Genomic DNA, 23,000 nt, shown 5'->3' with positions numbered 1-23,000 from the left:
TGTATATGACACCATGCCTTGATCAGAAGTAATTTGCGAGCATATTTTCTTTGAATTGTTTTTTCTTCATGAGGTTCATTGTTTTGTTTCCTTTTCTTGATCTGGTGTGATGATATTTTTTCTTGCCTGATCTTTTTAGAATGTGGCTGAATATCTATAGGAGCAACAGGTTGGTCCTTCCTCTTTGTACGGACCATATGGGGCTGAGAATTTAGCAATGTCTATATTTATTTATGTGCAGCTATAGAGTATATAGATATTTCAGCTAAATATATTTGTGTAGGATTATATTCCAGTATATATATAGATATGTACACACAAAAAAGATATTGTTTTGATTTATTTTTTATATTTACAACTGAAAAAAGGTAGGATAAGTTAGTAACTCATGATAAAACAGGAGAAAAATACACGCTTTGCAGCAGGGAAAAAACAATTATGTAACATACATATAAAAAGTAATACAAGGTAGGCTCAGATTTGTCTATGTAGTTTCTAGCTAGATTTATTGCATGAGCTTAACAAAGAAGTCAACCAAATATTAGGATTAGAAATAGACATTCAATGTTTATAGGCCATAGCAGTATAGCGCAATGCAAGCATAAGAGGCACCCCATGCTATATTTTAATGTTAATATATCAGTTATGGTAATATGAATTGGTAAACAATATTGGTAAGTTGAAGGGCGGGCCTGGTGCCAGCGGTAGAGTCTTACCGTCTGTGACTGGAAGGACCCGGTAGAGTCTTGGTCTCCTCGCATTGTAGAGGCGAGGGTAAGACTCGTCACTGACACCCTTCTCCAGACCTCGCACAGAGCGGGAGCTCTCTGCACTGGGTATGCCCCTTAAACAATATTGGTCAGTTGGTATTACATACCCTTTTTTTTTGGACTCCTTAGTCCTCACTTATTTGGGATAAGTCTTTCGTGATGATTCCTGAAAATACATGGTAAATTTCTTAATATTAAACAATTGAAGTAATAGAAATTGACATAGCACCACATATAGTTGGTGGATCGAATACAAGGCCCTTTTGGTTTATGTGCAGGAGCATCACGGTGTCCACCTATTCGTTTACTGCTACGACAAAAGGGTGAACAGTACAAGCTAATAAGAGCTTGCACATTGGTACTAATCCATATAAAAATTTGTGAAAATTATAGGAAAATAGCAATAGATCCAAATATTATTATTTTTTGATTCAGAAAATAATTCTCTAACTTTTCCAAATATGTTTGCGCATGTTGCTCTAACCAAAATTTCTTGATTTATTGTAATGTGCAGGACGTGAATAAATGCAAAATAAATTCCCGAGGGCTGGCTGTGCCCCGTGCCGCAGCTTCCCCACGCCGCCGCCCGTCCTCGTGGCTACGCTGTGAAGCCTCGCGGATCCGCGTCGCCGGCCATGCGCGCGGCCGCCGCGCTGTAGCTCCACGCGCCATAGCGCGTACGTGCGCCCATTGCTCCTACGACGTTTTCCCTTTCTTCTTCCCCGCAGGAGCAGAGCAGAGCACGCGCCCGGCCTGCCGATTCCGGCCAGGGGAAGAATGGCCGGCGACGATGTGGCGGCGTTGGAGTCTGGGCTCGAGCGGAGGTGGCTTGTGCTGCGCGACCACGGGCGCTGCTGGCTGGGCCCGTACGGTTTTGCGGCGGCGGTAGCCAGTGTGGATGGGTGCGACGACTGGATCCGAAGGAGGAATTTTTGGGACCACTGACTGGGTAGGGTTTTCGCTAAGCTTTTTGAGGTGGAAAGAGGATTTGGTTATGGGTACCGCAAGATTCCGATTCCGATTCTACTAGAGAAGAAGATGACGTACCTCTCGTTTGATCGGAGATTTCTTCTGCGCTGCGTTTGTGACGGTGGCAGACTGGCAGGGACGGGAAAGAGACAGCAGTAAGAGAAGAGAAGAGGGAACGACGGGGTAAAAAAAGATCCCCCTTCGGCCGGGACTTGCCAGAGACTTCACGAAGCCTTTGGTACCGGACTCTGTACAGGCCAGAGTCCAGGCCACGCTGAAACGCTCGATGGTCGTTCGTCTGTAATCTGACGGTTGAGGTTGAAGCAGGTGACGTGGACCAATGAAATGGCCTGGTTTGGTGCAGGAATCGTTCTTAGAGATTAAGCACGAAACAAGCAGAACAATAGACAAAGAAAAAAGAAAAAAACGAATGGGAACAAAGCCGTCCACCAACCTCCCTCCCTCCCTTTTCCCTTCCCAGTGGACTCCAGACGTTTCTTCTCCTTGCTCCCAAAAATCGGAGGAAGACGCTGCTGCTCCAAATCCAACTCTGGAGACTTCACACCGTGTTTAGTTCCAAACCTAAATTCTCAAAAAATGCTACAGTAGTTATTACATCGAATCTTACGATACGTGCAAGGAGCATTAAATATAGACGAAAAAAATTAATTGCACAGTTTGGTTGAAAATCGCGAGACGAACATTTTGAGCCTAAGAGCAAGGCTAATAATACGGTCGGCTTACTGGCTGTAAGGTTTCTTGCAGCCTTCTCTCAGTCCACTCATATAGTAGTTAGCTCTTTACAGTTAATACATGGCCCACTTGTCTCTCTCACAGACTTTCTTGGTTCTTGTGCCTAAGCCGGCTGTAAGCTTACAGCCCGCTTCTTCTCTCTCTCCTCCCCTCTCTCCTCCACCTCAGCATTTAGTCGGCTTACAGCCTGCTGTTATACTTGCTCTAATTGGTCCATGATTGAACACTAATTACCAAATAAAAACGAAAGTGCTACAGTGACCCAAAAATTCCAAAATTCGGCCAACTAAACACGAGCTCAATTATTGGTGCTTGCTGTTGCCTGATCAAGCGAATAAATTACAATAGTGATGGGCACGCAATATACTTGGCCATGCAGCCCGAGGCACGACGGCACGGCACGAAGCACGTTTTTTTAGCCTGACACGAGCACGGCATGGCCCGGTAACATGCGGGCCCAGGCTGGCCCAGCCCGAGGCTGCAGGCCGTGCCTGGGCCGCTGCTCAGGCCCATGGGCTGGCATGGCACGGCCCGGCCTGAGTCAGCCGGCCCAGCAGCGGCCCGGCCACCCTCCTCCTCTTCCTGGGCTCCTGGCCTCCTCACTCCACTCCTCCATCCTCCCCTCCCGGCCTCCCCACGGCCCACAGCGCTGCGCGGCCCACACCCGTAGCCACGGCCACACACCCCCTCCTCATATATAAGCTCACGCCACGGCCGCGGCGGCCACACCCGAAAACGTTAGCTCATTTCACTCGCTCGCCTGTCGCCTCGCCTCGCTGCTCTCGCCTCGCAGTCTCGCTTTCGGCTTCGTCCTCCCCGACTCCGGTGAGGTGACCTCGACGATCCGCCTGCCGCCGGCGAGCAGCTCCCTACTCCTCCTACCTGATCCCCTCCCTGCTCCCTCTCCGGCCTCCGCCTCTCCCTTCTTCCTATCCCTATATCCACTCTAGATCTCGGTGACTATGTGAGTTCGTGTCCCGTCTGCCCCTCCTCCGCCGCTCGCCGTCCTTCTAACCGGTGTGTCGTCTTCTCTGGGTGGCCCTCGTCTTCTCCGGCACCGGGCTCCGGTTGCACAGGTACATCCCAAACCCTAACCCTAACCCTGCCTACCGCCGACGAGTAGCTCCCTACTACTAAGTCCTACCTGATCCCCTCCCTGCTCCCTCTCCGCCTCTCCCTTCTCCCTATCCCTATCTCCCCTCTAGATCTGGGTAATTTATGTGAGTTTGTGTCCCCGTGTGCCCCTCCTCCGTCGCTTGTCGTCCTTCTAACCTTACTGTCGTCTTCTCTAGGTGGCCCTCGTCTTCTTCGGCACCGGGCTCCGGTTGCGCAGGTACATCCCTAACCCAAACCCTAACCCTAACCCTAACCCAAACCCTAGCCCTAACCCTAACCCTAACCATAACCCTAACCCTCCTCTTCTTCCATTGATGAATGGTTTGTGTCTTTGTGATCTATTCTGATGTACTGTTTTCCTCCTCCTCCACGTCTTTACGTAGGTCGGTAGCCGATGCGTCGTCTTCTAGCTATGGCTTAGAGCGAGCAAGGCGGCCACCCGCACCGTCGAGGAACGGGGCTGGAGAGGCGGCCATGGCTGACGAGGATGGCCTCCTACCGGTTGGCCTGGCCCCAGAGGGTGAGAACGACGACGACACTCGAGCCGACGCTGTTGTGTTGTTCAGTATCGATCTTGGGGATGGCTCTGCTGCTCCGATCGATGTGGACGCGAACGGTGGCGAAGGGGGGACGACGACTGCGAACTCCAACAGCACTGGTCCTTCGGTTGCTGGTACAGGTAACACTAGTAAGCACAAATCGCCTATGTGGGCTGATTTTGAGGAGATCTATGAGGTTATTAATGGTTCTAGAATTTGCACCAAGGCTGTTTGTAAGATGTGCAAAACTACCTTGTCTGCTAGATCTTCTGCTAGCACTGGTCACTTAAAAAGGCACAAAAAATCATGTAGGATTAAAACTGATCAACGTGCTAGGGTTCAATCTAGGCTTTCATACAATCCTGATGGTTCTGTTTATAACTAGGATTATAAATCTAAAGTTGCTAGATCTGAATTATGTCGTTTGATTGCTAAGCTTGATCTGCCTTTAGGAATTGGTGAGACTGATGCTTGGGAAGAATACATTGTTAGAGCTCATAATCCTAGGTTTGTAAAGGTCTCTAGATAGACCACCACTAGAGATCTTGGTAAACTTTTTAATGAACGACGTAATATAATTAAGAACTGTGTGTTATCTGGTGCTTCTTCTGTTGGTCTGACATCAGACATTTGGTCTAGTAATGCAAAGGAAGACTATATCAGTGTTGTTGCTCATTATATGACTGCTGACTAGGAGTTGTAGAAAAAGGTAATTGGTCTCCGCTTGATTGAGGTAAAACATACTGGTGACAATATTGCAGTAAAAGTTGCTTATGTGATTGAAGAATTTGGTTTGCTTGACAAGGTGTTCTCTGTTACTCTTGACAATGCTTCTTCCAATGCTAAGGCTATGGAAACATTGACACCTATGTTTGCTGGTTATCTAGGTTCTGAACCTGCACCTACACCTTCAGATCCTAATAAGGTTAAGTATCATCTTGTGCATCAACGTTGTGCTTGCCATATTATTAATCTAATAGTAAAATCTGGCTTAAAAAGGTTCAAACCTTACACTGAGGATTTTAGAACTGCTATTAACTTTTTTGAATTCATCTAATCAAAGGATTGCTTTGTTCAAGAACTTTTGCATTGCTAAGGGTGTTAGACCTAGAAAGTTTGGTTTGGATATGGATGTTAGATGGAATGCTACATATCTTATGCTTAAACACCTGCTTCCATATAAGGATGTTTTTTTTGTGTTCATTAATTCCAACTATGGCTCAACATTGTTAACTGCAAGTCACTGGTATATTGCTGATAAAATACTTGAATTCCTGGAAGTTTTTTATGACTCCACAGTCACTCTTTCTGGTGTTTACTATCCAACTAGTCCACTTATTCTGCACCATCTGCTAGATATTATAACTCATTTGCATGAAAGTTCAAAGGATCAGAATCTGTTTTCTGTTGTCTATCCTATGAAGCTTAAATACCTAAAATACTGGAAGGACATACCTCTGATGTATTCATTTGCATTCATTCTTGATCCTAGAGGTAAAATGAGAGGTTTATTTAATGTTCTTACCATAATGCAACAAAAAACTAGTTTTGACTACAGTTCTTATTATGGTATTGTGAAAACTAAAATTTTCAAGTTGTTTAACAAGTATGAAGAAAAGTTTGGTGTAGCTAGGTCTCAAAGGAGGGCTGCACATCCTGCAAGCATTATAGGTAAGAGGAAGCATGCATGGGGAAGAATTTTTGGAGGCCCTGGAGCATCTGGTGTTGTTGGACCTTCCCCTGCCTCTGCTCCTAGTCCTTCTTTATCTATTTCTGCTGCTACTTATCTGGACAGTGACAATGTCACTGCATATGAGGATGACTTTGATCTACTTCTCTGGTGGCGTGACCATAAGCTAACATATCCAGTGCTTTCTATCATGGCTAGAGACATTATGTCAGTTCCTGTTTCAACAGTGCCTTCAGAATCTTGTTTCAGCTTGATAGGAAGAATACTTGAGGAGCGGTGCCATCGACTATTGCCTGAACATGTGGAGATGCTTGCTTGCATAAAAGATTGGGAGCTAGATGAAAGAAGACTATAGCATGATGTTGACAACCAAGAACTGGTAGACTCCTTCGAGCATCTCTATCTTGATGAAGATGCATCTACTTCTGGTTCTGGGGCTCCTTCTGCTACCACATCTACATCTATGGCTTCTGCATCTGGTGGTTGAGATTGAGAGTTGAGATTGAGACAGTGAGATTGTGAGACTTGAGAGGTGAGCTGAGAGCCCCAGACTTGATTATGATCTGTATCTATGATGTATCATGTAAATCTTTGAACATGATTAAGACTTATAAGAGCTATGCTGCACTCTTTTTCCCTTTCTGGGGTTTCTCACAAGGGTGAGTTTTACCCAGAAAGGTTTTTAATGAGGCAGCATTGCACACAACTCAGTTATCCTTTTAATTTCCTCTTGTTCTCTATGTGTATGGTTTTGGTTTTAGTTTGAAGCTCTTTTGGGAAAAAATACTTTAAATTTGAATACTTCTTGTTGAGATGAATTTTTTGATGTGTAAATGTGTTTTTGAACCATACGGGCCTCGGGCTAGCATGGCTTGGTGATTTGGCTGTGCCTACTAGGCCGGCACGGCACGGATTTAGGCCCACAGGCCCGTGCTTGGGCTATTGGCTAGGCACGAGGCCCGCAGCGGCATGGCATGGGAGGCACGACGTGCCGTGCCGACCTGACATCCTCCGGGCCGTGCCTGTCCCGTGCCCGAGCCGTGCCGAGCCAGGGCGGCCCGATGGCCAAGTATAGCACGCAATGCTACTCTATGGTAGGGCAGTTAGCTGACGGGGCAACCGGGCAAAAAAACGCAAAGGTGTGTCAGCATCCGAATTGAATTCCAACGATATTTGACTTTGGAGCGGCGATCGACAGTGTTTGCAAAAACTGAGAAAGGGAGGGTGCGAAATAAAAATGGACAGGCCAAGGATTAGTGGTTTGAGGTGGAGATTGGGTTTGACGAACATGGTGGTGAAGGATTGACATATCCGGTGGATTTTCCTGTCTATACATTGACGCATGCAGATATCATGGAAGGTCGGGTTTGGTGTGGTGACTCATGGGTTTTTATGGAGAGCCTAGTATAGAAAAGGAAGTGGAGTCATGGCGAGCTCTACAATACTGCTAGGCGTCATCCATGGTTATGTCTATGTTTTTTAGGGGAATGACGAACATGGTGGACTAGGAGACTTGGGTTTTGTAGGAATCCGTATACATGGAGGAATAATAGCCACTCTAGTATCAATTACGCTAGAGAGTGGTTGGATCGGGCGGTTGCAATAGGGGACTAGATCCCACGGTTCCCGGTATACAAGGTGACTAATGGCGAGCCACGACATTTGGATCATAGATCGATTATCGTGGAGCTAGAGGGGGTGAAAGGAGAGGAAGGCCGACTAGAGGAAGTTATTTTCCGTTGTTGAAGCCAGGTGGGCAGAGGAGGATTGCACTATAATTGTGTTGAATGCATAGCGGAGGATTGTGGAAGTGGGGGGGTTGCAAGAGGTGGTGAAGTGTGTGGCGCAGGACCTTGGCAATTGAAGCAGGAATGTTCTTGGTGATTTGGAGAAACATATTAGACGTGCATGCCATTGTTTGGAGGATTGCCAGAGGAGTGAAATTAGTAGCAGGAGTGTGGAGTGGGAAGCGATTTTGAAATATAAATTTGAAAGGTTGGAAGAACAAAAGAATTTGTACCGGTGACAAAGAGCTAAGGTGCATTAGTTGAATAAAGGAGATCATAATACTCGATTCTTCCATCATTATGCTTTAGAGACGAAAGGAGGAGTCAGATTAATCGGCTGGTGAAGGAGAACGAGGAAGTGGTGGAGCAGGAAGCAAAATTGTAGGAGATGATTGCTGACTTCTATAACAATTTATTTACATCTAATGCAGGTAGCCACATAGATGAGTTGTTGCATCATATACACCCAAGGTCTCCATGGCGATGAATGAATCTTTGACGCATCCATTCACAGAGGAGGAGATTAAGTTGGGCCTTGACTCAATCGGTGATTTTAAAGCTCCAGGTGTTGATGGTATGTCCTCACTTTTTACAAGAAATACTGGGGGATTGTGGGGAAAGAGGTGACAAAGTAGGTGTTACTTTTTCTTAATGGCAGTGTTATGCTAGATAAATGGAATGACAATGTGGTGGCTGTGTGATTCCAAAAGTGCAAAATCCAGACCGATTGAAAGATCTGAGACCAATCAGTTTATGCAATGTGGTTTACAAAATAACTTCAAAGGTATTATCCAATTGACTAAATGGTTCTAAGGAATAGATGAATAACATATACAAAACACACAGCTAGTGCCTTGATTCCATGCCCATAGATGTATCAGGATACCTTGCCGAAACTAGTTTTACGTAGTCCATGGGTTATCTTCTTATTGCTATAAACGCCTACGCTATAACCGAATGTGGGGAACTACAAAGGATGGATATGGCTATCATCACCTGCCGCCTACCCCTACAACCCATGGATTGTGCACGTCTTTGATTTGATGGTGTACACCAGTATAAGTACCACACTTAGACTAGTGGACACTACTCTCATCCTCCCAAAAAGAACTAGAGCAAGCCTGAACGCACACCATATTGACACTGTAGCATGGATCAAAACCCTAACTAGGTAGTTTGCATAAGTCAAACAAATAATCTTTATTTGTAATCAACATAGTAATAGGATTAAACTAGTTCTAGAGCGATGAACAATATGAACATGATCATACTAATGGATGAACAAGGAACAAACATGAGTGAGTTCTCATACTAGAACGAAGAACTAGTACAAACAAGATCATAGCAAGTACAAGTTCTAGCATGAAGATAATCATAATAACATAAGAACAATGAACTAGAATGATCAAAGTAGTATGAACACGATGAACATTCCATGAACAAGATGAATATTCCATTTATATTGAAGAGTGTTACAAGATGATCAAAGCTTCTACTAGAGAGCTACACTCACCAAGAACACCCTTAATCTACTTGAGCTTGCATTGCTAGAACTAATTCTCCACTAAAGACAGAGAAATATGGTTACAAGTGTGGGATTTGTAGCTCTGATATGTGGTGTCGAATACAAGAGCACACTATGCTTTTATGAGTGGGAATGACCCCCCTAAGGAGGTGCATTGAAGATCATGTCGAGAGATCTCGGAGAATGGACCAAACGACCTATCTCTTTGGATCGGCCGACCCTTGTATAAGCTGCCTTGGGCTTGGACGGATTAGATGCACCCCTGGTGTCAGTTGGAAGATCTTGGAGATGGTTGGCCCCAAGTCGGGCCCTTTATGGTTTGGTCGAACAAGGGGGTGGGCCAGAGATCGGTCAATCCCTGGTGGTCTCTGGGGCCCATCTTGAGTGGGCCGGACCACCATTGCCTTGTGATTTTGATCTTCCCTGTGTGTCTCTGGTTTGAGCCAATTAGGATTGGATTTGGCCTTTTGGTGTTTGTATGTGTGTTGATGATTCATCGGATGATCGAAATTTGAACTTCTTCACCATATTTCATATGTTTTCCATGAAAAGTTACTTGTACCCAAAATTCTCGAACTATGTGTGAAAATACATTATTAACAACTAAATATGAATGTTAGTAATGCTAGTTCTCCATTATTTTTGGGATAATTGACTATAAAATTTGGCATTTAGTGACCGTCAACAACCATCTACAACATCTGCAATATCCTGGTAGATTAGTTTTGGTTACATATCTACATAGTTTGATACTCGTATAATACAATAATGTAGTTCTTAAGTTGGACAATCTAATCAAACCTTGTTTGGTTGGTGGAGAATAGAATTTAAGCTTTTTTATTTTCTTGATTGATTAATCTTCTCACATTCGTGAAACCAGACACATGCATACGAAAGATTCTCCTGCGACCAACTACGACTCTGCGAGCTCCATCCCGCCTCATTATTTGAGCGCGATTAGACTAGTCTCGGTGGGGTTCATGTCACAATTTTCAACACATCTATATTTTTAAAATAGTATAGAAGAGTTTTATCCCCATAAAATTCTTTCTACTTCCATAAAACTTTTATCATCTCTCTTCATTAATACGGTGCCACATCAACATATTTAATGTCAATAAAACCATGATGAAACCTCCATTGAGACTGGCCTTAGAGCATCTTCAGCAATGCTATCTAAAACATACCCCATACTTCTCTGTTTAGGTAGCCACCTATTTTGAGACTACCCATATTTTGCTTCTAACTTCAGCAATACTACCTAAACCATGCTACTCAAATTCATTTTAGTAGTCAAAATGACACGTGGGGCCCTTTTGCCATCATCTCTCACCTTCTTCTTTACATAGACGCCAGCGGAGCAGAGGCAAGCGCCCGGGCTTGCCGCGCCGCCTAGGGCAGGGCCACCAGTGTTGAGCAGGCCGCGTCAGGCAGGGCGGCACCGCATCGCTGCTCGGCCATATCGAGAGAAGGGGAACCACAGGAGCGCCGCGTCGGGGCAGGGGGACCACAGGAGCGCCGAGTCATGGTAGGGAGGCACCGCATCGCCTCACGCCCGCACCGGGAGGGCGCCGCCGTGGGGAAGCTCGGGCCGGAGCGAACAACAGCGGCTGGCTGGGATCTGGACGCCTGAGCAGACTCGTTGCGGCCCGGCGGACTGCAGCGACTGGGCGGCCGGCAGTGGCGGGGCGGTGGCTGTGGGGAAGGTCCCAACCGGGGCAGACGAGGGGAAGAAGGCGCGTCAGGACCGCTTGCTGAAAAAAAAAACTAGGGTGAGTGGAGTAGGGGCCAACAGAAGTAGGGGTGAAGGAGGAAAAGTAAGAGGCCAACAGAAGAAGGGGTATAGTATGGGTCTGCTGGAGCAGGTTTTTTTTAATCCCACTACTCAAATTCAGAGTAGGGAGAGGATTGCTAGAGATGCTTTTAGCGATGAAGAAATAGGTAGCAAAGACTATTTTTGCATGTTTTCTCACTTCAGAGAAAATTTCAATCAGCCTGTGACGTCGCCCTTGTTGGGAACCATGAAACGATTCTGTCTGAGATTGTTCTGCGCTTGCCTGGTCAAGCGAAACGGCTCCACCTAGTTTGACACCTATTTGTTTCTTGCCTGTCTTGTACACTAGCGATATGATTTGTTTCAGTTGTCCTTTTTAAATGTAACAAGTTAAAATATATTGCAGTTTTAGTTGTTATTTACTAAAAAAAAACCCAGAATTTTTTGAAATACATATAGTTTTCTTTATAGTTTTTTATGAAAAATATTTTTTTAATTGGAATCCACATCATATATATCAACCAAACACTAGGGAATCAGTGATTACGAGAGTACTGAAACATTTTCACAAGAATCTGAATCTCTAACAAAAGTAGCATAAATTAAAGTGAATGTATGAAAATTGAAAAGTATATCCACGACTGCCGATTTTCATTTTCGCAAAAAAAAAAAAAACACTGCCGATTTTCAAGCATCAAGACTCAAGACGCTGCTACAACATGATCCTATAAGTACATACTTGTTAAAATAGGCATACAGCACATGAAGAGCCACGCGGCGTCGATGGCCGGGCGCCACCGTGTGACCTGAGACGAGAGAGTACAAATACAAATGACGGGTTTGGCGTCTCGACGACGATGAAGAAGTACGGTGCGTGCGGTAGTCATCACTGGTAGGCAGCGCCGCTAGCTGGCCGGCCACAGTAGGTACGGCTAGCTAGGCGCCGGTGTAGATGTGGAGGTTGCATGCCATGGTGACGATGACGAAGATGACGAAGAAAAGGATGGTGTGCACGGTGGCGGCCTTGCCGGTGACGCGGAGGCTGCCGAAGTCGACCCAGCGGTGCAGGCCGGGGAGCTCGATGAGCAGGCCCGGCGAGAGCAGCACGAAGAGCACGACGCCCACCACCACCGGCGCCCAGTCCAGCATCCCGGCCAGTCTCGATTAGTTGGTCTCCTTTTTCCTTCCAGATCACTAACTAGCTAGTCTAGCAGCTAAACGATCGTGGATTATTTACTGCCGGCTGGTTTGGTGCGAGAGAAAAATATTATTTCAACTTATAATCCACGATCGTATATGAGCGAACGACAGGTTGTAGATAGCTACTGTACTGCTGCGTGTGCTGGGTGTGGTCGTGTGGATGCCCAACGTGTGCTTGCATTTTGTGGAGCTCGAGCAGCAGGAAGGAGAGGGAAAGTGGGCAATAATAATGGGGCGGAAAAGAGAGGAGATTCATCGAGGAATGAGACGTCGACGACATCCACGCCTGGTTTATCCAATCGACGCTAAAGAGTGAGAAAGGGAGGAGGGGAATCCATGGACGAAAAGCATCGGGATGAGGATGGGATCAGAAAGGGAGCGTTGCATTGCAGCTTCATCATGGAAGCTGACTCTGACCGCGCTTGCTTGATTAATTTGGCGATACGGTGGCATATTTTTTTCCTTGTTTCGTTGATTTGATTGATCTTTTGCTGATCGACTTCGGGGTAATTTATAATAATTCAACTGAAGAACTGCCGCTTGCTTTTTTTTAAAAAAAACGAAGGATGGAGCGGAGCCGGCGGCCGGTGTAAAAAAAGTCTATTGGATCTTTGAAGGGCCCAAGCCCAGCAGGCCTCCCTATTCTCTGCTGCTCCGGCCCGGACCCGTGAGCCGCTGGGGCCCGCGTAGATCCGGTGCGTTGCCCCACACGCACGCTCGCACCGCACCCGTGTACTCCACTGCGCAAGCAAAGCGGCAACGGCTGGATTCCTTGCCCCCGCGCCGGACAGGCTGGCCCACGCCCACGCACGCATCTGTCCCTGCCAATGACGCGTGGGACCCCAAGTCGCTCGCGCACCACGCAGTGGGCCCCGGCCTCGCTTTCTTTTCCCCTCTAAAAATGCGTGACTGGCAGGCGCCACTGCGGCGCTCCTCATTCCCCAAGAGAGACTTCGAGAACAACAAAAAGAGAGCGTAGATTCGGGAGCTTCTTCACTTGAGAGGTCCGGGAGCGAGGTGAAGGAAGGAAGAGGGAGAGGGAGAGGGAGAGGGAGGCGTCGATGGCGGACTGGGGCCCCGTGATCGTGGCGACGGTGCTGTTCGTGGTCCTCACGCCGGGGCTGCTGTGCACGCTGCCGGGCCGGGGCCGGGTGGCGGAGTTCGGCAGCATGCACACCAGCGGCCTCGCCATCCTCGTCCACGCCGTCCTCTACTTCGCGCTCATCACCATCTTCCTCATCGCCATCGGCATCCACGTCTACGCGGGCTAGTACCCGGCCGGGGCCGGAGTAGGTTGCGCCGCCGCCGGCGTGATTCAGATCAAGATCTGCTCTTTTTTTCTTCTCTCTTCTTTCTCTTTCTCTCTCTCCTTGCCCTTCTCCCCAGATGCTGTCATGTCATGCTGCGAGTATGCGAAGGAATGATTGATTATGGTCTGGAAGTCTGCTTGTGATCCATCATGACTTCGGTGTAATTCTTGCCGCCATGAGTATCAATCAAATAGCAATCGCGCCTAATCGATTTTTTTTATTTGAATTGGTTCTCTCGATTGTTCGTTTGCTCTGCTTGCTTGCTTGGTTGGTGGCCGTCGCGTGCTTTGCCCATGTTCAGGGCCATTGATTGGTGAGGTTGATTAATGAGTAGCGTAGGGCCCTTGGTTAATCAAAAGTTACCAAAAGTTTAGCAAATATATTTATCACAGATTTGACAACTTATTGTGAGATATTAGTAAATTTTGTCAACAAATCAAATAGAGGTCAAATCAGTGCTTGCCCAAGTTTTCACAACTAAAATTTGTGTGTCAACCAATCAAGCTCGTAACAACAACTCCGAGAGACTCTTCATGTTATACTTATAATTTATAAAACAAAGATTTAAGATAGAATACCCTCCGACAACATCTTTAAGTGAATCTTTAAATATAGATCTATTATATTCTTTGATTTCTCCTTATCCAAAGATGACGTATAAATGATTTTTTTTGCAAGATCTAGTTACAAACACGGACGCTCACTCACACACATGTACCCTAGCACTTTCAAAAGAACTGTTGAACTGACAAATCTCGAGATTGATGAATTTATCATAAGCGTCTCACCGTCGACGACATTGTCTACCACTGAAAGAATAGCGTCGTTAAATCTTAGAATAAATCTAAAAAAATACAAGCATCCATATTAAATCAGGAACTTAAACCGAGGTGAACGAGAAACCCGATGACATGGAGTATAAATGATCTAGAGAGAATTCCTTATTTGACACTGGGAAAATGAGTCGTTCCTTTCTTGGCCCTGAAATTTTCTTCGTTCCCTATTTGACACTCACTTCAACTTTCGTTCCTAATTTGACACTGCCGTCAAATCCGTTAGCTAACGGTGTTAACTGGCCGTTAAAAAGACGTTTTTGCCCCTAGAAAAAAAAGCGGCGAAGCAAATTTGAGAGGAAAAAAAACGGCGCCCGCCTCTGATACATGCGCCCAGCTAAAAAAAAGGCGTAGGTTTTTTTTCCTCTCAAATTTGCTTCGCCGTTTTTTTTTCTAGGGGCAAAAACGTCTTTTTAACGGTCAGTTAACACCGTTAGCTAACGGATTTGACGGCAGTGTCAAATTAGGAACGAAAGTTGAAGTGAGTGTCAAATAGGAAACGAAGAAAATTTCAGAGCCAAGAAAAGAACGACTCATTTTCCCAGTGTCCAATAAGGAATTCTCTCAATGATCTAAGGTGCGCAAATCAGAGCCAAGAAAAGAACGACTCATTTTCCCAGTGTCCAATAAGGAATTCTCTCAATGATCTAAGGTGCGCAAATCGCAATCACCATCGGATCGGAAATGCCGTGTCCACTCGTTCATGTGATTCTGTTGGCTCACTTAAATCCACTGTTTGCCTAAACGGTCGTTTAGCCCGTTTAAACACTGTGTAAACGCTACACGGTGGTCCGCCGTTTCCGTTTAATCACCCGTTTACCCCGTTTAATTGGCCGTTTAGCCTGTTTAATGGGACGTTTTGTCCGAATAATGGCTAAACGGTAGGTGACCGACTATATACCGTTTAGCGTTTAGGAAAACAGTTAAATCCAACGCAAAAGCGAAGGCGACAATTGGATATCTTATCATGTGAATAGTCGAATAATCAGATCACTAGACAACAAGTCTGGGTGGTGTAGTTGGTTATCACGTTAGTCTCACACACTAAAGGTCCCCAGTTCGAACCTGGGCTCAGACAAAAAACATGTGGTGTTAGATTTTTTTTCCCTTTTTCCCTATTTTTGGTGATTCTTCATTTTCTTTTAAAAACAATGATTTTCCATTTACCCCATTGAAATGTTGAAACGAACAATGTTTTTTCATTTACCCCGTTGCTTCGTCTTATATGCTCCTCTGTACTAAAGTTTCATACCCCTAACCTGCCCTCACAGCACACAAAACTGGAGAAGGAATCAGGGATAAGCAGCATAGAGCTGGAGGATCAGATGATGAATGCTTAGGACACTCTCAACAATATGAGCTACTGCCTCTAAGATAATGATGTTAGCTTTTAACAGTAGCTCGTAATATGATTAGGTTCATATGATAACCTCGTATGATCTTAAAATAGTGTATGAGAGTAGCTCTTGATCAAAAGTTAGTTTTTTTTCTCTCTTCTATTAAAATATAAAATAAAATACTTAGAACTAGATAATGACTCACTATGGAGCTGTCATTAGACCGAGGAGTTCTGGGTTTTTTTTACACATGGTATCCTTTCCTCACCCTTCTAGGAATGCAAATAGGATACAGCTTGGCAGAGCCTACACTATACTTGGCCAAATGGGCCAGGCTCCAAGGGCCAGCACTAGCACGGCACTATAAAAAGCACGGCCTGAGCACGGCCCGACCCGAGGCTTATCGTGCCCGTGCCTGGCATGGCCCGGTGGTAGTGCCGTGCTTAGGCCGCAACTTCGGCCCGTAGTACCGGCCCGGGCACGGCATGGCTAATGGGCTGGCACGATGCCGGCCCGATTATTTCCACCGTCAGATGCTCTGAGGATAGATGCTAACCGTTGGATGCATTCTAAGCCACATATATAAACGTCACACCCTTTCAAACCCTAGCTCCTCAGCCTCCGTCTCTCTCGATCTCTCACTGTGCCGCTCCCTGTCTCTCCCTCTATCGATCTCCCACTCTCCCATTGCCTTTAGGCCCCGACGGTCGCGTGCCCTCAGGCCCAGTGCCTACGCGGCGGCGCGCGCATACTCTCCCCATGGCGCATCCCCATGGCGGAGGTCGCGCGGCTGGGGCGCATCCGCGACGATGGCGGCGAGGCACGGCGGCTACGCCGTGGTTGCAGCAACCTCGCGCGACACGCGGGCTGCCGTGCCTAGCAGCACGGCACGACTAATAGCCTATAGTGCCGTGCCTGAGCCGGGATACTGGCATGGCAGCACTACGCGGCACGGCACGGCAACGCCGCCGTGCCCCACCGTGTCAGTGCCATGCCATGCCTGGACGGCCCGTTTGGCCATGTATAGCCCACACACACACCCTGCTCTTGCTGACTCCTCACGGTCTGGACTAGACTCACTTCGTCAGCACATGGACCCAGTCCGGCCCAAAGACGCGACCATTCAGCTTCCTTAAGAGTTTGCCGCTCTCCTGGCCCAAGCTATGATCATCCAGTGACGCTGATGTGTTAACAAAAACTCACGCCTGATCATCATATTGGACGGAATGTGCTGATATAAATTCACAAGTAAAGCTTGTCTTTAGGTTCTCGCGATGAACATGTCATATTAATTTGCAACTACAGCAAAGTAAAGTTAGTGCCTTTCACAAGTGAAGTAGCCACTCTCCCACTCGCCTCGTCAACCTTCCGCATGGCTACATTCATTCTTTGCTTTAGTTTTGAATAAGGTATTGTTTGGATCATAGAGTTAATAGTTAATTGCTAATAATTAATTTCTTTGATTCAAACAGGTCTAGCTAATTTTAGTTGAATGCTCAGCTAACAACTATCTCACTAGTTGGGATAAACCAACAACTAATATCAGCTAATATATAGTTAGATAGCTAGCATTCCCTTCATTCTAAATTGTTTTTTCTAGATACGTAGTTTTGTTAAGCACTTAGAGCTGAATTCATCGGTGAAGCTGATTTTCGAGGTTAAGTCACAAAAAAATTGATTCACCGGTAAAGCTGAGCTGTACCAAACAAGACCTAACTGAGCCACACAAACTGGCAGCAAGGCGCCTCCACCTGTCCATTCTTTTTGGATTTGAAACTACTCAAATGTTTGGTAGCGAGAAACGTTTAGGGTGGGTTATCGACAGGAAGGCATCTAGTGATTTTCCTGTTAAAATAACAAACCTCAAAAGTTGGATATCTATGTTTTATTTCACTAAGTCGTGGCTTCGGCTTCTACCTCTCTGCTATAGCTTCATCTTCACCACTGCTTCTAGTGGCTACAATTACTGGCTCCATGTCTTCTTTTGGCCCTCTAAGAATTTTGTGTGCCAATCATCTCTATCCATTTCTAGCATGTATTAATCCCCATGGTTAACTCAAATATGTGTGTTGTACCTTTTTCACAGTTCTTAATTTAATTTAAAGCAGCAGGGGCTGTGGCCCCTCCTGACTCCTAAAAAATAATATGGTGTCCACTTCGGCTAGCTTCAACTTCCTGTCGTGATACTGAAATTCCCTTCGCTTTGATAGATCTAACAAATTCTTACCTTCGCCGGGAAGACACAAAACACTAGCAACCACTTAGGCCTACAAATCATATTTAATAGTCTATATAGTCCTGCTCGCATCTCTATCGGATTAATGATATGCAAACCCTGCAGTGATGGCATGACAATAGCGCCTGAAAGAAATCCAAGCGAGGCCTTATTTGTCCAGTCGTATCCACCTCATTTCACATGTGTTTGGGTAGATTAGGATCACCCTAACACATCATATATGAGATTAATACGAATGCACCAAGGAAGAAGAGGAGCACTGCTCGACGGCACAGGAGGGAGACTGAGATGGCGATCGTCTTGGAGAAGTTGGAGGCGAGGATTGATTGATATTTGATCTAGGTTGAGGCTCGTAGGTGAGTGAAGACACGTGGGTGGGTAAGAATGTGCGGCGTGTAAAATCTTGGATAGGTAACGATAGCACAACTGTGACAGAACCGACCAATTTATAAGACCACAAGTACAATGACAACCACCGAAACGATCGCACTGTCATACTTGAGCCTATATAAACCCGGTAGTCCGTCGAGTACCACGAAGGGTCTTGATTCATCGCCAACATACAACCAAGATAGTACATGATTCAACATACATGCCACATATTACATAGAGTTCACAAATACCTCATCATACATCGGAGTACAATTAAAGTTATTACAAACCAAGTTCAAATGAAGTAGTAGCGGAAGCAAAGGTAGTTGTGAAACTAACATCTCACACCATTGTTCAAATACTTGCTAGTTTGTGATCACATCCCACAAAAGCATTATAGATTAGATATATAGAAGCGCCTTGCCCATGGCCTACTCCTCGTACACGGCAGGATAGAAGCAATTCTTACAATATCCATGATAGACTGTATTATTTGCAACAAGTGGAGAAATAAACCCTGAGTACAAGAAGGTACTCAACTAGACTTATCCGTCATAAACCTAAAATAATGTGACTCCAAGGATAATACAAGGCTTTATAAGTGGAGCTAGCATGACAATATTTTGCATAAAGAGCCACTAGTTCAACTATACATTTTATAATTCGGGTATCAAGTTAATTATAGCTATTCACCTCTAGATTAACAACTAACCTATGCCAAACATGTGATATATCATTATGTAGCATCAAAATAATAACCATAGCCGATGTAGCATTCCTATGTCCAATATAACCATCAAATTTCATCGTCCAGTTACTACGATGTTGGGACTACTCAAGTTTCTCACTATCCGGGAGAGACGGCAATTCGAATCGGTTGCAACCAGCTGGGCAGTTATTCCTTACACAAACCCACACTTCCCCCATTAGGGTCACGTCGGGTCACCTTTGGTACAACTTAGGTCCACATTTCGGGGGTTCGATCAGCGCCGCATAACCAGGAACAACCAGCTGCCAGGACGTTCAGGCCCGGCCTACCCTTGGGCTCACGTCTGGCTCCCCACACATCCTTAATATCATCTAGAGTGCGCACTCTAACAGAATGAGGCTCGGCTTGAGTTGAGCTACTCGGCTTCGCGGTCGGAACGAGTTATCCGGCCAGCTAAGTGAGAGGCATGCATTCAATCTCGACAGAAGCGCCAACAACGGTATGGTCCTTAATCGACATAGACGGGATCAACATAACCAACCCACACCATGTGCATATATGATCCCACCCAGTCTCCACTTAGATAACATCACATGGTTATTTTCCACGATAGCAAATATAGCCAACCGTGCCTCGGTATCCACCTATATCTCGCAGGTGACAGGAAATCACCCGACTTCTACCGGTCTAAGCATGGCTAAGCATATGTTCGATCCTGGACCTACATAGGGTTTGTTCAAGGTATATTTTTGGACAAGGTAGTTCTATGCATCAAGTGTTTTCATCCAACTCTTATAACTTAATGCATCAAATATAAAGGACTCAAGTGATATTTGTAAAAACATAGGAGGCTTAGAATGCTCCGGGGCTTGCCTTTTAGAAAGGAGGTAGGCCTGTGATCGGGGCACTCCGGTAATTCCTCAGGAGCCTGCTCCTCGCTTTTGGGGGCTACCTACTGTGGTGCCTCCTGATTCTCCTCCTCCTCTGCCTCAAACTCCAAGAGTGTGATTCCTTCTGGCGATCCTATATGCATGAGCGCAAAATAAGATACAAGAATGCACGGTAATGATATGGATGATATGATATGATGCATAAACATAAATGTTCTTAACAACAAGGTATTAGGGTGATAACAAGATTAACTTTTTTTTACCGAGTAGGTGCATATCTCCTCTCTAGTAATTAAACAAACACCTATTTAGTATTTTTTGGGCTGCAAGACAGCAGCTACTTATTTTCACCATAACTAGAGTTTTATACACCCAAATAACATGATCTTTGACTTTCTAGAAAGCTTATAAAATTGGCTACAACTTTATTGTAATCATCTTAAGGTGATTTAGTATCTATATAGGTCAAACAATTCAATCTTTTAGATCTGTCCAGAGGACAAGCAAATCTAATAGCATATTTCTAACAGCTATAAATCTTAAACCATTAGGCCTATGACCTTGAAATTTTAGGACAAGCAATATGAGTAAGTTATCTATAACTTAGTTATTAATAAGTTTCACAGAAAAAGTCACTGTCATCATGAATTTGTCAACCCAACAAAAACTACTCACGCAACCATTTAGTTGAATTATAGAGCAATAATTAACTAGGTGCCTATAATCAATTACTTCTAAGCCCAACTACTAACATCTACAGATCATATACATCACAAGCACCCTAGAAAACATCATGGTTAAGCCCAAATAATTTATTTATATTCATTTATTAATTTTCCTTATATAATAGGGTGATTTCGAGGATAAATATTTATAGTGCTCAATAAATTCAGATAAACTTACGGTAGGTCACATATAACCCCAATATTGACCACGAAAAGCTCGCCGACGGTGAGGTCTCCGGCGGTAGCATCACCACCGTCATGTTACCCTCAACATCCTAGATCGAATGAGGTAGGTCGTCGGACCTCTAACGGTAGTTGGCTACGGCGGCGGCGCTAATGGTGGCTCGATGGAGGCGTGCGGCGACGCTCCGGCCATCCCCAGCCATGGCATGCTTGGGCGAGCACGGCTATAGCTTTGTGGTGACCTAGCGGAGATCTAGGGTTAAGGTAGGGCTTCGCGGTGGCACTGGTGAGGTATGGCCACGTGCATGGTGGCTCGACGACAAGAGCATGACAGTGCGACGTGGCGTTCACCTCCGGCAAGGCCGGCATTGGCCAACGGCTGATGGCTCGAGCAAGCGCGAACCCTAGCGGCTACAACATGGAGGAGAGAAAAGGGAGAGCAACCATGAGCTGTCCTAGCCATGGTGGGCCCAAGCTCGATGGTGCTCTGACAGACATGGCGACGACGGTGATGGCATTGGCCTGAGGGCCCTCACCTTGGTTCAAATGGCGACGTGAGCAGGTCAGGGGTGAAGAGGATGGCGCGGCAACTCTATGTACATGAGTGATTGCGCGGTGGTGTGGCGTGGTGGCAAGCTAGTCTAGCGAAGCTCAATGGCGGCGACGGCATGGTGCTCCTTCGCTTCAGTGCTGTACGAGAGCGAGAGAGAGAGATAGGAGAGCGTGATTGAGAGTGAGAGAGGGTGCGCGCAAGGCTTGCCCTCCTTTTGGCCTAGCAGCACGGCCCAGCGCTAGCTTACGGTCGCTAGATTGTGCGCCTAGCCTGCACGCGATCGGCCACTGAGGCCATTTGAAATCGGCCATCAGGCTAGATTCAGTTGATTGGCAGGGCGACTTTGAGCTCCTAGATCTCCTAATCCGTAGCGAGTTAGCAAAAACATCATTACTAAGAATTGTAGAGCTATAGAATATCTACAACTTTGCTTAAAAGGGTTTTGTCTAATTCACAATGGTTTTCAAACTACAATGCTCCAAAGTAGGCTACTTCAAAACTAAAAACCAGCTTTAGACTTAGCAAAATTTCTAAGTCCCTAAACAACATTTGATTGCTACTTTAGAGCTATTTTTGACTATGTTAGGCACTGAATTAGCTCATCACCCTTAAATAAAGTTTGTTACCCATGTCAAGAACTACAACTTTTATTAAGGATGCACTGTCATGCAAACAATCTAGACTATAGTTCAACTCTAGTCAAAGTAGTATTATGAAAATTGAAGCTTTGAGTAAACTATGACTTAGAAGCAAATTTGGCCCGTGTCATGAATACAAACATTGTTCTATTTACCATCCTAGACTTGTTTAAGGTGTTTTCATGACCTCACAATCATCTCTTGCATTGGTCACACATGATCTTAAGGATATGCATGTATATAATCAACATCACATGTGATAATATGTAAGAATAAGATGAAATTCCATATGCTCATGCTCATGAATCCTTGGATGATGCTTGTGCTCATGAAATGCAAGTGCCAAATGCATGCTTAACACTAGGGTGTTATAGCCCCTCCCCTTATAAAAATCTCGTCCCAAGATTTGAAAGACCTACCATTTTTTATAAAAGGTGGGATAAACTTCACGTAAATAATCTTCTCGTTCCCATGTGGCATCTTGTTCACTGTGGTTATTCCACACCACCTTGTAGAACTTAATGACTTTGCTTTGGGTTACTCTTTCCATTTCTTCTAGCACTCGAATTGGTTTCTCTTCATAAGTCAAATCTGATTGGAGCTTAGTATTGGTGGGTTCAATCGCCTCATCAGGCACACGAAGACATTTCCTCAGCTGAGAAACATGGAAGACATTGAAGATAACACTCATCTCTAGTGGAAGTTCCAACTTGTAGGCTACCTTTCCCTTCCGTTCAATAATTTGATATGGCCCTACATATCTGGGTGCAAGCTTCTTCTTTACTCTAAATCTCTGTACACCCCTCATGGGCGAAACTTTTAAGTACACATAATCTCCCACTTCAAAGGTTAGTGGCCTTCTTTTTTCAGCATAACTCTTTTATCGTGCTTGGGCTGCTTCAATATGGCCTTGTATAACTCAAACCTGTTGTTCGGCTTTCTTGACAAAATCAATACCATAGTACCTCCTTTCCCTAGGCTCAACCTAGTTCAAGGGGGTCCTACATTTTCGACCATAAAGTGCTTCCAAAGGAGCCATCTTGATACTCTATTGGTAACTATTATTGTAAGAGAATTCCGTGAGAGGTAAC

At 45.4% G+C, this 23,000-nt stretch overlaps 2 protein-coding genes and 1 non-coding gene across 5 annotated transcripts in view; 2 read left to right on the top strand and 1 right to left on the bottom strand.

Annotated features, from left to right (window-relative positions):
* Positions 1-1,939, bottom strand: part of LOC136494788 (uncharacterized) — a 79,864-nt gene extending 77,925 nt beyond the window's left edge. For 2 of the 3 annotated variants that reach the window (XR_010768698.1, XM_066490973.1), the window contains exon 1: positions 717-1,784. Coding sequence is in view for 1 of the 3 variants with exons in the window: in XM_066490972.1 (XP_066347069.1) it covers positions 717-761 (45 nt within the window). In the remaining 2 variants the exon portion in view is untranslated. Of the gene's footprint in view, positions 1-716; positions 1,785-1,817 lie in introns of those variants that run through there. The other variant, XM_066490972.1, reaches the window with a different exon arrangement.
* A 2,143-nt stretch (positions 1,940-4,082) lies between these two features.
* Positions 4,083-6,192, top strand: LOC136491781 (zinc finger BED domain-containing protein RICESLEEPER 1-like). The gene is made up of 3 exons (XM_066488017.1): positions 4,083-4,287; positions 4,909-5,077; positions 5,211-6,192. Exons 1-3 carry the CDS (start codon positions 4,083-4,085, stop codon positions 6,190-6,192), a joined length of 1,356 nt encoding a protein of 451 aa, XP_066344114.1.
* Positions 6,193-15,270: 9,078 nt separating this feature from the next.
* Positions 15,271-15,344, top strand: TRNAV-CAC (transfer RNA valine (anticodon CAC)). The gene has a single exon. It is a non-coding gene; the product is annotated as a tRNA-Val (tRNA).
* Positions 15,345-23,000: the final 7,656 nt, after the last annotated feature.

This window comes from Miscanthus floridulus, chromosome 11, assembly GCF_019320115.1.
Source record: "Miscanthus floridulus cultivar M001 chromosome 11, ASM1932011v1, whole genome shotgun sequence".
Classification (NCBI taxonomy): Eukaryota; Viridiplantae; Streptophyta; class Magnoliopsida; order Poales; family Poaceae; genus Miscanthus; species Miscanthus floridulus.
This window is presented reverse-complemented; position numbering and strand designations above follow the sequence as displayed.